The sequence below is a fragment of the Meriones unguiculatus genome, chromosome 4, assembly GCF_030254825.1.
Source record: "Meriones unguiculatus strain TT.TT164.6M chromosome 4, Bangor_MerUng_6.1, whole genome shotgun sequence".
Lineage (NCBI taxonomy): Eukaryota > Metazoa > Chordata > Mammalia > Rodentia > Muridae > Meriones > Meriones unguiculatus.
In genome coordinates, this window is record NC_083352.1 from 116,226,888 (window position 1) to 116,241,441 (window position 14,554).

General features: G+C 47.6%; 1 protein-coding gene across 1 annotated transcript in view; it reads right to left on the reverse strand.

Annotated features, from left to right (window-relative positions):
- The window catches only part of Mybl2 (MYB proto-oncogene like 2), a 29,099-nt gene extending 17,168 nt beyond the window's left edge, over window positions 1-11,931 (reverse strand). The window contains exons 1-5 of the mRNA XM_021636317.2: window positions 11,713-11,931; window positions 7,557-7,650; window positions 5,188-5,259; window positions 4,179-4,271; window positions 2,343-2,563 (exon numbers count right to left, since the gene is read on the reverse strand). Coding sequence (XP_021491992.1) covers window positions 2,343-2,563; window positions 4,179-4,271; window positions 5,188-5,259; window positions 7,557-7,650; window positions 11,713-11,732 — 500 coding nt within the window. The 5' untranslated portion in view covers window positions 11,733-11,931. The remainder of the gene's footprint in view (window positions 1-2,342; window positions 2,564-4,178; window positions 4,272-5,187; window positions 5,260-7,556; window positions 7,651-11,712) is intronic.
- Window positions 11,932-14,554: the final 2,623 nt, after the last annotated feature.

Sequence of the window (14,554 nt, forward strand, 5' to 3'; positions counted from 1 at the left end):
TTCAGCTCCTGACCCTCACCTCCAAGTAGGAAGAGGGAGTTCTCCTCTGTAGAAAGAACCCAACAACTGTGACAATGAACAGAAACAATACAGGGCAGAAACTGGGGTTCCCTGGAAATCTGCACCTTAGAGGTAAGATTCCCAGCCCTCTTCTACCTGCTCTGGCAGCCCAGGCAACAGTCTCCTTAAAGGAATCACCTAGCTCCAGGGAAATGAGTAACTCCTGAAAAAAAATCTATTAGTTTTTGGAATGTCCTCCCAAAGGGGCTAGTGGACACCAAACACCCGCGGTAAAGGCCATCAGCAGATAAGCACAACCAGTGTGTGTGGTTCATGCCATCTTTACCGACCTCTTCCTAACTTTGAAAGGCCAGCCACAGACCAGCATTCCTGCAAAGCAAACCTCCAGTCTTAACCAATACAGATGAGCAAAACAAAGAGAAAGAAACACTGGGCAGGGATTTTCAACCTTCCTAACACTGTGATCCTTTAAAACAATTCCTCATGTTGTAATGACCCACAACCAGGAAATTATTCTGGTTGCTACTTCATAACTGTAATTTTGCTACTGTTAGTAATCATAATGTAAATATCTGTATTTTCTGAAAGGGGGTCACAACCCACAGGTTGAGAACCTCTGCACCAGACAAACCCACAATGCAAGGAAGGAGAATTAGAGGGCCATTAGCCAACGTGTGGGTGAGGAGAATTGAACCCAGGTCCTCCACAAGAGCAGCAAGTACTCTTAAATGCTGAGTTATCTCCCCAGCTGGCTTCTAACTCTGAGACCCACCTGCCTCTGTCTCCCAAGTGCTGGGACTGAAGGCATGCACTACCACCACCAGGCTTTTATATTTCTTAATAAGCTATTTCTATCTCATGCCTAACTTAAAAGGCATGACTTTTAAGAAATTATCACTGTGATTTTTAAAAAGAAAAAAAAAAATGTGAAGAGGGAACAGTTAAGAAAAACAAAAGCCAGATAAGGAAATATACTCATAGATAGTACTAGTATTTGAGTTCTATGTTTGAGGCAATAGTGTAAACTCTAATTGAAAATTAGGATCATGGAATGTAACGGATATCCTAGTCATCTTTTTCCTGCCCTAAGACAGGATCTCTCTATGTAGTCCTGGCTGTCCTGGAACTCTCTATATAGACCAGGCTGACCTTTAAGTCAGAGATGTGCCTGCCTCTGCCTTCCAAGTGCTGGGGGGAAAAAGGTGTGCACCGCCATCACTACTTAGCCCAGCATCTAGTTAATTTGATGGTCAAGACACCTGGTGATGCACTCCTTTAATCCCAACAGAGGCAAGCAAGTCTGGTGGATCTCTGTGAGATCAAGGCCAGCCTGACATAGAGTTCCAGGATAGCTAGGGCTATGTAAGGACCCTGTCTCAAAAAAAAAAAAAAAGATTGCTAAGTATGATGAGCATGCAAGTGCAAGTGAGCTACAAACAAGTGGGCAGGCAGTTTTCCTCCTTGGTTCTGGCTTCAAGTTCTTGCTTTACTCCCCTCAGTGATTAACTGCCACACAAATAAGCCCTTCCTCCCCCCCACTTGCTTTAGGGGTTTACCACAGCAACACAAAACACACTAGAACAATAAAATAAATAAGATATAATGGAGCATTGGGAAGGTAAGGAGGGCCAGAAACTCGCTGAAAACCAAGATGAGAAACATCACAGGGGCTGAGGAGACAGGTGGTCCAGCCGCTAAAAGCACCACCTGCTCTTCCAGAGGATCCTGACTTGATTCCTAGCACCCACAGAGCAGCTCACAACTCTAACTCTAGTCCTAGGGCATCCATGCATCAGGCATGCACATGTTACAGACACACAAGCAGGCAAAACACACATATAAAAAAAAAATAGAAAGGAACCCACAAGTATAATCTTAACACAGCATTCATAGAGACTGGCTAGACATGGAGGTGCATACCCATATCCACAGCACTGTGAGGCCAAGGTCACAAGACTGAAGTCAGCCTGGGTTCAACACCAGTCTGATACACAGCAAGTCCCTATCTCCAAACACAAAACAAAAGACGAGTCTGATTTAGCAAAGTGGGAAATGGGGACAGGAACTGGTTGTCTTCATCATATTCCCTTTTAACAGGGTACAGCCCAACTTCCTGGTGCTGTCTATTTAGACAGGTCATTCCTGGGGGACCTACTGCTCTCCCTTCTGATGCATGTCTCTGGGAGAGCTGGAGACAAGGCTGAATGTTAAAGAACATAGGAACGATCACAGTGCACAGGGACACTCCTTCATCACAAGTATAGGCCTCACCTCCTGGAACAGCACCCCGCCCACACCCTGCCTATCAGAAGACAGCTCACCTCCCTGGCAGCATCTTGGCGATCTCAGCCCAGCGGTTGCCCAGCACTTTATGGGCTTCACAAATTATGCGATCTTCCTCCTCGGTCCAGCAGGACTTTTTCACCTCAGGGTTGAGGTGGTTGTGCCATCTCTCACGGCACTGCTTCCCCAGGCGGCCCTTCAGGTGCTTGGCAATCAACGTCCACTGCTTTGTGCCGTACTTCTTCACCAGCTCAATGACCTTGAAGAAAACATCAGTGGACCAGCCCCTCCATTACCTTCACTTATCATTGCAATACCCAGGTGGGCCTCATCTCAAGAGCTACAAGCCTATGAGAGGTCAGCCCCAACCAGACTATGGGGGGACAATTTCTTTCAGCATTTTGGTGGAAATCAGGGGTACAGAGCCTCAAGTCATGGTTAAGTAGAGCTGGATTTCGGTCTTCAATCACCTCTTAGTAAGGCTCTCTTGTCTTCCTCAGGACACAAACCATAACAATCATAGCCACCTGAACCTGCACCAATTCTTTTTTAGTTTTGGCTTTTTCCACACAGGGGTTCTCCAGTAGCCCCTGGCTGTCTGGAATGTTCTATAGACCACGCTAGTGTCAAACTCACAGAGATCCGCCGGCCTCTGCCTCCAGCATGGGCCGCCACTGCCCAGCCCCCTTTCATTTCTTGATACGTATTCTTGTATTCTCATATGTACACAGCCACACCAGGGAAGAGTAGATACAGGAAATGGAATTTTTGTGTGGAAATCTATTTCATTTCTGTGTAGTTAAAACAATTTGAGACAGGGTCTCACTATGTAGAATAGGATGACTTTAAACTCCTGATCCTCTGGCCTCCCCCTCCCCAAAGCTGGAACTAGATAAGTGTGCCACCACACCCAGCTTGCTGTGATTTAAATTTCTTTCAGTAATCACGTGCCATTTAGATGTCAGTGTGTGTCTTCAATGACCAGGGTCCTTTATCCCCTGCTTTTCTTTGGGTGCTGTACCTGCCAAGGTGAAATGGCACTTTATGGGTTAACACCAGGGAGCTATACCAGAGTTCCTCACAAACAAACAAACAAACAAACAAACAAACTAGAGAATCAGCCAGGGTGCTCATGGTTTGGGAAATATCAAAACCTTTCTGTGCCCTGGTTTTCCCACTGGAAATAACCTACCTCGAAGTATAGACATCATAGATATAAAGCATTAAAATGCCAAATGTGGCCAACACCTAAAACGCTAGCACACGGGACATAAAGACAGGAAGATCATAGCATGTTTGGCTACATAGCAAGCTTGAGGCCAGTCCAGGATACCCGAGACCGTTTCAAAAAGAAAAAGAAAAAGAAAAAAAAAAAAAGAAAAGAAAATCCTGGAGAGGGGTTTGGAGGGGGAGGTGTAGCTCAGTGGCAGAGAGCTTTGGCAGTGGCTGAGATGTGAGTTGTGTGGTAGAGCTAGCACCATGGTAGCCATCATATTATCACAGCATCAGTGGCAACAGCCCCTTGTGTCCACCACTTTACCTTTCCATGCTGTGTGGCGGGCATGGTTACCACTTAAAAGCTAATGGGGTGAGGTGACCACTAAAAGCCCAGCACTCAGAAGGCTGAAGTCTAAGGAGCACCGAGTTCAAGGTCAGCTTATGCTACACCGCAAATATGAGACCAGCTTGGTTATAAAGCCAGCACCCCCATGCACATGCATGCACACACATTCGTATGCATACACACACATACACACACACACACACACAGCCCTGAAGATATGTAGGACTACAGTGGGGTGGTATGGGCATGTTTAGACTCAGCAGCAGCGGTGGAAGTCCACTGTGTGTGCAGCTCTTCCGCCAGCACTTACCTTCTGATCTTCCTCTTTGGTCCATGGTCCCTTCACAAGGTCTGGATTCAAAACCCTCAGCCACCGGTATTGGCACTGCTGGTCTGTGCGGTTCTGGGGACGGGAACAGAAAGAATTTTGAGACCATAAGATTGAACTCTGGTTGAGCCCTGAGCTCAGGGCCCAGGGTGCAAGCTTACTTCAGCTGGGTCCTGTGCCATGCACTCACCACACACCAGAAGCCAACCTACCAAAACAGGGGTCCATTATTTCTGCTTCAAAGGATAAACTCGGGCCCCATGAAAAGGGCCCTCCCACTCTCTGAACCTAGTATGTGTGTAAGGTGCTCTACAAAAGTTTTGGGGAACTTATTAGTGACTCCTGCTTTCTTCTTGGAGAACATTGTTATTTACAGAGTTCAGGTTGCAAGGGAGAAAGGGCAGGGGGCAGAAAGGGTGATGATTCAGCCCGAGGTGCCTGCGGAACCCCAGCAGTCAGCCTTGTGCACTCTGTCCTCTCCAGATGCCTGCAGACCTGGGAGGGTATGTAGAAGGGAGCTCTCGTCTTCAGAGGGCTCCAGTGTAGTAGCACTAGCCACCTGTGCAGGGTCCTCAGCTTAGAGTCTGCTCCATGGATGTTTACTCTCAGTTTCAAGTTCATGGCTCAGAACTAATTATCTAGTTGCTCCTGGCTTACAGGAAGAAATACAAACATGCCTTTAGGCCCAGGGCTAAGGACATGCTAAAGCAGCTGCATGGAGATCTTCTCACTGGGCGCTTTCTGGTTTTCGTTGTTTGAGGTTTTTTATTTTTTTTTTTTTTGGGGGGGGGGGGGTCAGATACCTTGGAATTGGCGTCACAGACAGTTGTGAGCTGCCATGTGGGTGCTGAGAATTGAACTCAGATCCTTTGGAAGAGGAGACAGTGCTCTTAACCACTGAGCCATCTCTCCAGCCCCATCTTAGGCTTTCTAAACACTATTCATTAGTAGTCACCCAGAACCCTTGCCCTGGTGGAAGAGCAATACTCACAGGAAAGTGGCTGGCCAGGAACTTCCAGTCTTGTTGTCCAAACTGCCTCACCAGGGCCCTCAGTTGTTCATCCTGCCAACGGAAGAAAGACACCAGAAAGACACATGTGTGGAAAGTCTTATAGATACCATAATATAGCCATATTCAAACAGTCACTCAGGAACTGAGTGCCAAGTATTAGTCACAGTAGCAGGCAGTAACAAATCTGCCTCAAGAAGAAATCGTTAATCAAAGCCTCAGGCAAACAAGTTTAGCCAGTCTTTACTGGAGGACATACTAGGAGCCATAGTAACTGCCTCCTCAGGCGGGCATGGTGGCGCAAACCTGTGATCCCAGCACTGGGGAGGCAGAGGCAGGCAAATAGCTTAAAAACACACACACACACACACACACACACACACACACACACACACACACACACACAAACAAACAAACAAAAAAGAGCCAGACTGAGAGGGGGAGAAAGGAGGGATATGGCTGGAGAGGATGGCAATTGACTCAGGACTATGAGGAAGAGGCACTTAAGCACTTAGGCAGCAGATGATCAAGGTTTCATGTGCTTATTACAAAGTATCCATGAGCTGCCTCAGAGTGGGAAAGTTTCAGAAAACAAAAGCCAGGCAAGAGAGCTCTTGCACTTGAGACAGAAGCATGAGGCCCAGGAGTTCAAGGTCATCTTATTACTGCTTATTGGCAGTTCCTGCTCAGCCCGGGATAAATGCAACCCACCTTATATCAAAACAACAAAATTCCAGTAACAAGGAAGAATTCACTTTCCCATTTAGGCCTGGGAATGCAGCTGAGCTGGTAGAGTGCTTGATAGTGTGCACTGGGATTGTCTCCATCAACTACTTCTAGGTCATCCTCAGCTGCATAACAAGTTAGAGGCCTGCCTGCCATACGTGAAAAACCCCTAGAGATGGCTTGGTGGTTGAGTATTGGCTGCTCTCAGAGGACCTGGGTTCCATTCCCAGCATCTACATGGCAGCTCATAACCGTCCCAGGAGATCCAAAACCCTCACACAGACATACAACCAGGCAAAACACCAATGTACATAAAATACAAACAAATTTAAAAAAAGAAAAACCCCTGTCTCTGAACAAAAAAAGGCCAAAAAGAATGCTCAGTGAATAAATGAACTTGCTACTAAACCTGACATTTGAGTTCAATCCCAAGGACCCAAATGGGAAAGAAAAGACCTCCAAAGTTATTTCAATACACACTAAGTTTAACAGAAAAAAAAGAAAACTTGTAACACACATACCACCCCTCTTAACCCAAAAATAACACATAAAATTAAAAGGGGCTGGAGAGATGGCTCAGTGGCTAAGAGCACTGGCTACTTTTCATAGATCCTGGGTTTAATTCTCAGCACCCACATTGCAGCTCACAGATGTAACTTCAGTTCCAGAGGACCTGGCACCTCTGGCCTCTGCTGGTACCATCCCTACAAGCAGCACACCTATATACCTGGCGGCAAAATATCCAAACATATAAAACAATAAAATTATTTTGCTTTAAGTTTTTAATAAGTAGTATTTTTTTTAAAAAAACAAGAACTACAGATTTAGCTTCCTAGCAGCCAAGGGTACTAGGTCAAATGTCTCCACCACAACTCACGTTTAGCCAGGCGTGGTGACACACACTGGGGAGGCAGAGGCAGGTGGATCTCTGTGAGTTTGAAGACAGCCTGGTCTACAAAGAGTTCCAAGACAGCGAGGGCTGTAACACAGAGAAATACTGTCTCAAAAACACACAGACACACCCCAAAAAAAGAAAGAAAAAACTCAAGTTTAAACTTAATCTTCACTGTGCAGTCCCATGATGTATTCTCAGGGCAGTTGGAGCTGTTTAAGCCATACAGTGTCTGCCCCTGGAATGGATTACCAGTACGTGGATCAATGAGCTTGAGGATAAGTCTGTTCTGAATGCCAGTTTGACACTGTCTCTTATGTACCCTTTTTGCAGCGTGATGTTCTACACTGAATGGAAACAGAATCCCCACCAGTAAAAAAGTCTTCATTCTATGCACCTTAGAATGGTGATGTGACTAAACCCTTCTTTATATATAAGCTACCTAGTCTCCTGGACTTACCCTATAACAACTGAAAGCAGACTAAGATGGAGGCAAGAAGCATCTAAGAGAGATGGAGGTCCTGAGGTCTGAGGACCAACACCCCAATCCTCAGATTTCAGAGGCTGAGGATGGCCTGCAGAGGCAAAGAAGAGAAGTAGGTAGCCCATCAACGCTTTCACTGTCCTTACATGGGGACATCAGACACAGACCTAAGCTCAGCTGGGGGAGCCTTCCCTGCCCCCAGCCGCCATTTTCCCTCTCCCAGTTCCACGGAGTCGCTGTCTGGCTCACCTCCTCATGGGTCCATTTGACCTTGCACTTGTTGTCTCTCTGCTCCAGGAGGTCTGAGTCTGCATCCTGGTAGTGTAACTCATCCAGCTCCTCACTGTGGAAACAAGCTAAAGGTCACGGACAGTATGTTTACACACCTTTACGTGGGGATAGTAGTGTATGACCAGGGTCAGGTCAACTATAGGGAGAGGTTAGGGGAAGCAGGCCTTTCTTTTCTACTGTTACAAAAGTAGGTACAGGCTGGGTGTGGTGGCTCATACTGTTAATCCAGAACTCCAAGTGGCAGAAGGATGAGGGATCCAGGTTATCTTAACCATGCAATGAATTCAAGTCCACTATGGGCTTAAAACAAAACACACACACACACACACACACACACACAGTCTCAAAAAGCCAAAAAACTAGGTAGACTTTTGCCTTCTGTTATTTTGTTTCTTTTCTGAGACAGTTTTCCCCCCACCCGTCTCAGCTGTCGCTGGGTGGACCAGGCTGACCCCAAACTCAGCAACTGCTGCCAGTGCTGGAATTAAAGGCATGCCCCGCCACACCCAGCCTCTGCCCTCAGTTTTCTTCTCAATGAAATGGGTTTATGGGCCTTTAAAATTATTTATTTACCCCTAGGCCTGCCTGTGGGCCAGGAACTTTACCTGCTGGGCATCTGCACTGCTCAAGCATATATATACTTTTTAAATTTTATTTATTTTGGTTTTTCAAGACGGGGTTTCTCCTATAGTAGCTCTAGGTGTCCTGGCTCCCTTTGTATACCAGGCTGGCCTCGAACTCACAGAGCTCTACCTCTTCTCCCCTCCCTGCGCCTGGATTAAAAGCCAGTGTGGGCCACCATACCTGGCTACCTTTTTGGTTGTTGAGGTAGTCTTGTTATGCAGCCTTGGCCGGCCTCTAACTCCAGGCAGCCTACCTTAATCCCTGAGGTTATAAATTCAGGCCACCATATTTTCCTTTTTGTTGCTTCATTTTTGGGATAAAATTGTCCAGCATGAACAAAGCCCTGGCTTCTAACCTCCACCTCACCACAAATACAAAATGAAAACTCTTCACAAAGATTGTGATTTAGCTGGGCCATGGTTGCATAGGTTTATAACTCCACATTCTGGAGGCTGAGAAAGACTGCTACAAATTCCAGGCCAGCATGAGCTAGAGCCAGACGGAGCTCAGAACACATAAACACATCCAAAACCGTATTCCCACTTTTTTCTTCTCAATAACAAACTTCCACTGGCATGTTTCCACTGGCATCTTTTAGACTTAATCTTCTGTGTCTCAGTGTTTTACCTGTATGTATGTCTGTGCACCAATCTATGCCTGGTGTACACAGAAGAGAGTACCTAATCCCCTAAAACTTGAATTCCAGATGCCTGTGAGCACTGGAAACTGAACCTGGATCCTCTGCAAGAACATTGCGTGCTCTTAACCACTATGGCATCTCTCTAGTCCCAGCACTGGGTATTTTAAAGACAAAATGTAATCTTCAACATGAAAATTTTTAGGTCATAATTACTTAGGGAAAAAACCCAACAACTCAAAAAATACAATCATTTTAAGTCTGGAGGCTTTTTTAAAAAACCTAACATGAAGCCAGGCACAGTGGTACGCCTATAATCCCAGCACTCAGAGGGGCAGAAGCGGGCGAATCTGAGTTGAGACCAGCCTGGTCCACAAAAGAGTCCAAGACAGCCAAGGCTACAGAGAAACCCTGTCTGGAAAAAAGAAAGTTTTATTTTGACTTTCAAGACAGTTTCTCTAAGTAGCCCTGGCTATCCTGGAACTCACTCTCTGTAGACTCAGATGCAGCCTACCTGTCTTCCTGCTGGGATTAAAGGCATGCTCCACCAAAATCCTAGGCTCTACTTTAATGGCTTTGAGAAAGATTATACCAAGAAGTGCTAAGAATACTAGTTAAGTACTGGAGGGCTGGCTGGAGAACATACTGCTGTTGACGAGGACCCAAATTCAGTCTCCAGCACCCTTTACCCCCACCTCCCAGCTTCAGGAGGATCCAGTGACTGGCCTCTGTGGGCACCTACACTCAAGTGCACATAACCACATACAAATACATAATTAAGAAAGAAAGGGAAACCACCAGTTAATCACAGATTAATTTTTCCCCAATTCCCCCAGGACCTGCATGGGGTCACCTCTAGCAAATCTACCACAGGTCAGTCATTTGTAGCTGGGAAGAGCAGAGAGATTTCCAAGCAAACAAGACAAGGCATGCTTTGTGCCCACAAGGGCTCTGCTGGTGTCTACACACCCTCCCCTTTCTTCCCTCACACTGCACAGCTTCCCAGGCACTCCCACATGCCCAAAGCCCTTTGGAAAGCCAGGCCCTGCCCTCAGCTCCAACCTCTGGTCTGACATCACCCACAAAGGTCAGCTCCACCTTCACAGCCTGGAATGTGGCACAGAAAGGCTAAAAGAAATATTTGCCCAGGGAATGAATGGATTTGTGAATGAATGAATACTTTGCAAAGATGCTGCCTACTAAACAGTTTTAAAATTCTAATTAAAATGTGAAATATCTAAACAGAGCAAGCAACACATGCCACTGAATCTGGAACAGATATGACTGTACCACCTACCATTGTAAAGTAGGAGGCAAAACCTACTAAGTATTAATTGAGTTTGCTTCTCCAGTATCCAGCACAAGGCCCAGATTCTATCAGAGTCTCTGCCAATGTCCCAGGGTAAATCTGTGTGGACAAGCTCTCACGCCCCAGTACTGGGTAATAAGGACACTGTTAAATAGATGGGGTTATCTACCACTTACTGCCTTCTCACACATTCTCAAGGTCTCCTTTAACAGATATGAAAACTGAAGCCAAAGAGGGTTATACCCTGTCAGGCTCCACACCTTTACACCCTCACCTCCCTTCACAGCTTGGAAAGCAGAGGCCAGTGTGTGGTTTTAAAAAAAATAAAAAAAAAAAATCACATTTTTGTACACATACCCTTTTCTCTTGCCCTTGTACGTTCTGGGCTGTGCTCCAGGGAAAGGTGAGTCAGAGGCCAAGGGGGAAGTGGGGCAGTGGGGTGCAAAGGAGTTACAACATGTGGCAGAGAAGGGAGTGAGGCTCCTGAGGATGCCAGGACACTGAGCCCATGCTTCACAAGGGTCCCTCCAAATGAGCCCCAGGACTCCTGGAGTAATACTTCCAGGAGCTCTCCCTAGGCACTAAACTGCCCTAAAAACTGGGGTATGGGAGACGACACTGACTAGTGCCAAAGGACCCGATCCTTTCCAGCCACGAGGAAACTCAGTGAAAGTAAGCAAGCAGGGCATCCCTGTTCTGTATCCTCATCCAAAGACCAGTTCCGCCATTGGTAGGCATGGGTAAGGTGTTCTGAATTGGAGACTCGGAGGGAACGCCGCAGGGCCCTATTATCTCACTCCTTAAAGAGGCTGGAAAGCCCTCAGATCGGGCTCTAGATACACAGGTGGACGAAAGATCCAGGCTTGACTCAGGCACTTAGCCTCCGGGAAACTAATAAAAGAGAAGTTCCTGCCTTTGGCCCAGCTGCGGCTGGCAGAGCAGCAGTCTCGTTACACATCATCACTCTTTACTCAGCCCAGCTGCCCAAAACTAGCGTGGGACAGGAAGAGGGCTTCTGAAACCAAACCAACCCGAATCGGCCGCCGAATCCCCCAAGAGACAATGAATCCCCAGCCTCACAGCCCGCAGAGGGCTCAAGGGCTTTGTGCTTCCCGGAATGCTAACAAGAAAGGAGCGCCAGCAAATTCGAGCCACTCTGAACGACAAGTGTCTCCCACACTTCTACCTTCCCCTCGCTGCGACCAGGGGAGACATTCAAACCTGCCCAGTAATGTGCCTCCAGCTGACACCGCGCGCACCAGTCTTCCTTCCCCACCCTGCAATTAGGCGGGAGACGAGGGACCTCCACCAGGGCCGGGACTCGGTCTTGTGGGGGGAAACCCGCGCTTTCATGCTCCCGGGCCCAGGAGGCCCGGGAACCCGGGAGAGGAGTTCTAGAGCCCCTTAGCGTGGCGCGCGAGCCATGAACCGGGCGGCGCCCCTGCACTGGGCGGCTCGGGGTGCATCTCCCGCGGGGACCCCCATCTCACAATTGCCGATCCAAGGGTCGGAGCGAGAAGCCCAGCGCTCCCGCAGTCTCTCACCAGCGCGTCCGCCGAGACATCCCTCCCCCCGGCCCGGGCCCCGCGGCGCCCTTACGCCCGCCGGCCGAGCCCGGAGCGGGAGCCGGGCCGGGGTCAGGACTCGGGCTGCTCCGGCCGCTCCCGGCCCCAGGCGACGCTCTGAGGCGTCAGCGTGTCTGCAGGTCTCGTCGCGCCTTCTCAGGAACTGCGGCTGCCTCAGGAGCGCACTGAAGCACTTTCCTATCTCCCGCCAAGTGCGTCGGCGCCGCCCGGACCTGGCGCGCGAGCGCAGGGGCGGAGCGTACGGAAGGGCCGAGCTGTATTAGAGACGAGGGGCGGAGCCCGCGCGACAGAGTGCTGGGAGGGGCCTGCGGGAGGGGCGGGGCCTAAGGAGGGGAGGGGAGTAGTTTACCAGAAGGCAGAGACAGATCTTGCTGCTCTGGCTGGGGGGATTCTGCAGCCGCGGGTGGGACCTAGGCCCTCCAGATAACTCGATCTTGGGATTCAATGAGACGCCTGCCCGAGCCACACACACAGCTAGGACTGAAAGACAAGAGTCAACTGGGAGAGACTTCCCGCCCAAATTGTCACTGCTCTAGTCCAAGCCACTGTCCCCACGCTCCCTTTGACTGAATTTGCGACTTCCTTTGCAAGTCTTTTTGCTTCTTCGGGTGCCTCCGAGCTAAAAATGCCAACGTTCCCCTCACCAAATTTAAACCTCTCTTTCTCTCGGGGTTAATTCTTTTACTCCATATTCAAGTTTGTAAAGGTCTTCCAGATCACCTTGATGACCCCAGACAGGGGAAACTTAGTCTCCTAGCTTTTGCTTGGGCTCTTATCTGGACCAGTAACTCTTCATACCTCCGACCACTGGGGGCTCTTGCTCATCTGCATTTCCCCCAGCTGAACTGTGAGCATCCTGGAAGTCCAGCGCAGCCTTTCCCAGGAGGGGTAGAGGCTTCCAAGTGAAGGTTTGCTGGCTTCAGTTCAATTTCTCATGGCTTAAACAAACTCTCCATTTTAGGTTGTCTTTAACTGCTGAAATACTGAGTGTCACCTTCCTGGGACTGACTGCAAAGATAGGAGCCTGGAAAAAGCCCAGCCAAAGGCCTTTTAGGCTGAGCTCAGGCTTCAGATCCCTTTTCCAAAAACTGGGGCCACCTGAAGACAGCCCAACTCTGCAAACCTCATTTGCTACAGCAGAATGAAGACTTAAGAGCTACAAGTTTCCATCTGGCTTAACTCAAGGGTTCCCCACCACTCTCCCTTCAGAGGGATTCATGTGGACATTTGCTCTTCATCTGTAGTGTGCTTCATAGCCAGATCTCCTGGGGGTTGATTCCCAGCCTACCTCTCTCTAGTTGCATTATCTCGGACAAATTATCAAAAATTCTCCGTGCCTGTTTCCTCATCTACAAAAACGAGTCATAATAACCTCAGGGGTTTTTTTTCTATGTATTGGTCACCATTCCACATATAAAATGTAATTAATTTGATCTTCCTAACAAGCCAATGACTTATATACAAGTATTATTTGGTAGCATATGGAGAAACTGAGGCACAGACTTCCCCAGAGTCTAATTCTAGATTATTTTCTCCTACACTTTATTAGGAGCCTTTACTCCTATTCACTACAGTAAGGGAAGGGAAAAGTAGCTTTCCCCCCAGTAGTGTCTTTGGCTTGTTTGCAAATTATATAGATAAGAAATTGATTAACAAGAAAAAAGAAAACTCCCTGCCTGGTGTGGTGGTGTGCCCTTAATCCCAGCACTGAGTTCGAGGCCAGCCTGGTCTACAGAGCTAGTCCAGGACACCCAAGGCTACACGGAGAACACTCTCAAAAAACAAAACAAACAAAAACTCTTATTTAGTTCCTTACATATCCATTGGAGTTCCACAAAATAATTCTGTCATACGAAGCTCTCATGCTCTGGAGGCTTCCTGAACTACTGAAAGGAATGGAGTCCTAGGGCTTCTGGCAGAATGGTGGTGACACAAGTTACTTGGAGATAAGGAAAGGAATTGTGTGGCAAATAGAGGGATCCTTGTCATGCAGATAAAAGTCTCCCAGTTAAAAAAAAAAAAAAGTTAATGGTAGCAGCTGGGTTTCCTAGCACAGAATGCTGGTGGATGTAGACTTCCTTTACAAATGTAAATTTTTGATTTTGTTTTCGAGACAGCGTTTGTCTGTGTGGCCTTGGCTGTCCTAGACTCATTTTGTAGACCAAAGTGGCCTGGAACTCAGAAATCCACCTGCCTCTTACTCACAGAGTGCTGGGATTACAGGTGTACACCACTGAGGCCCAGATCTGTAAATCACTTTTACAAAAGGACTGCCTTAGCTGAGGGGTGGTGGCATATGCCTTTAATCCCAGCCCTTGGAAGGCAGAGGCAGAAGGATCTCTGAGTTCCAGGACAGCCAGGCTACATCAAGAAATGCTGTCTTGAGAAACCCTATCTCAAAAGAAAACCTGTCTCAGGGGCTGGAGAGATGGTCCAGTGGTTAAGAGCACTGTCTGCTCTTCCAAGGCCCTTGGTTCAATTCCCAGTACCCACATGGCAGCTCACAACTGGATCAGACATCCTCATAGAGAGGTACATGCAACAAAACACCAATGTACAAAAAAATTAAGTAAATTTAAAACAAAAGACAAAAAAAAAAAAACTCTCAAAAAAAATTAGAGTGCCTTGAAAAATTATTCCCTAGTCTACAGTTTCTTGAGAATAACTATGTCAAAGCATGCCAAATAAATGGGGGATTATTTTCTCCTATACTTCATTTTGGGGTATTGTGCTATGAGCCTTGTACCCTGTGCAGTACAAAGATACCTATCCTGTAAGTGGTTATAGCATCAAACATATG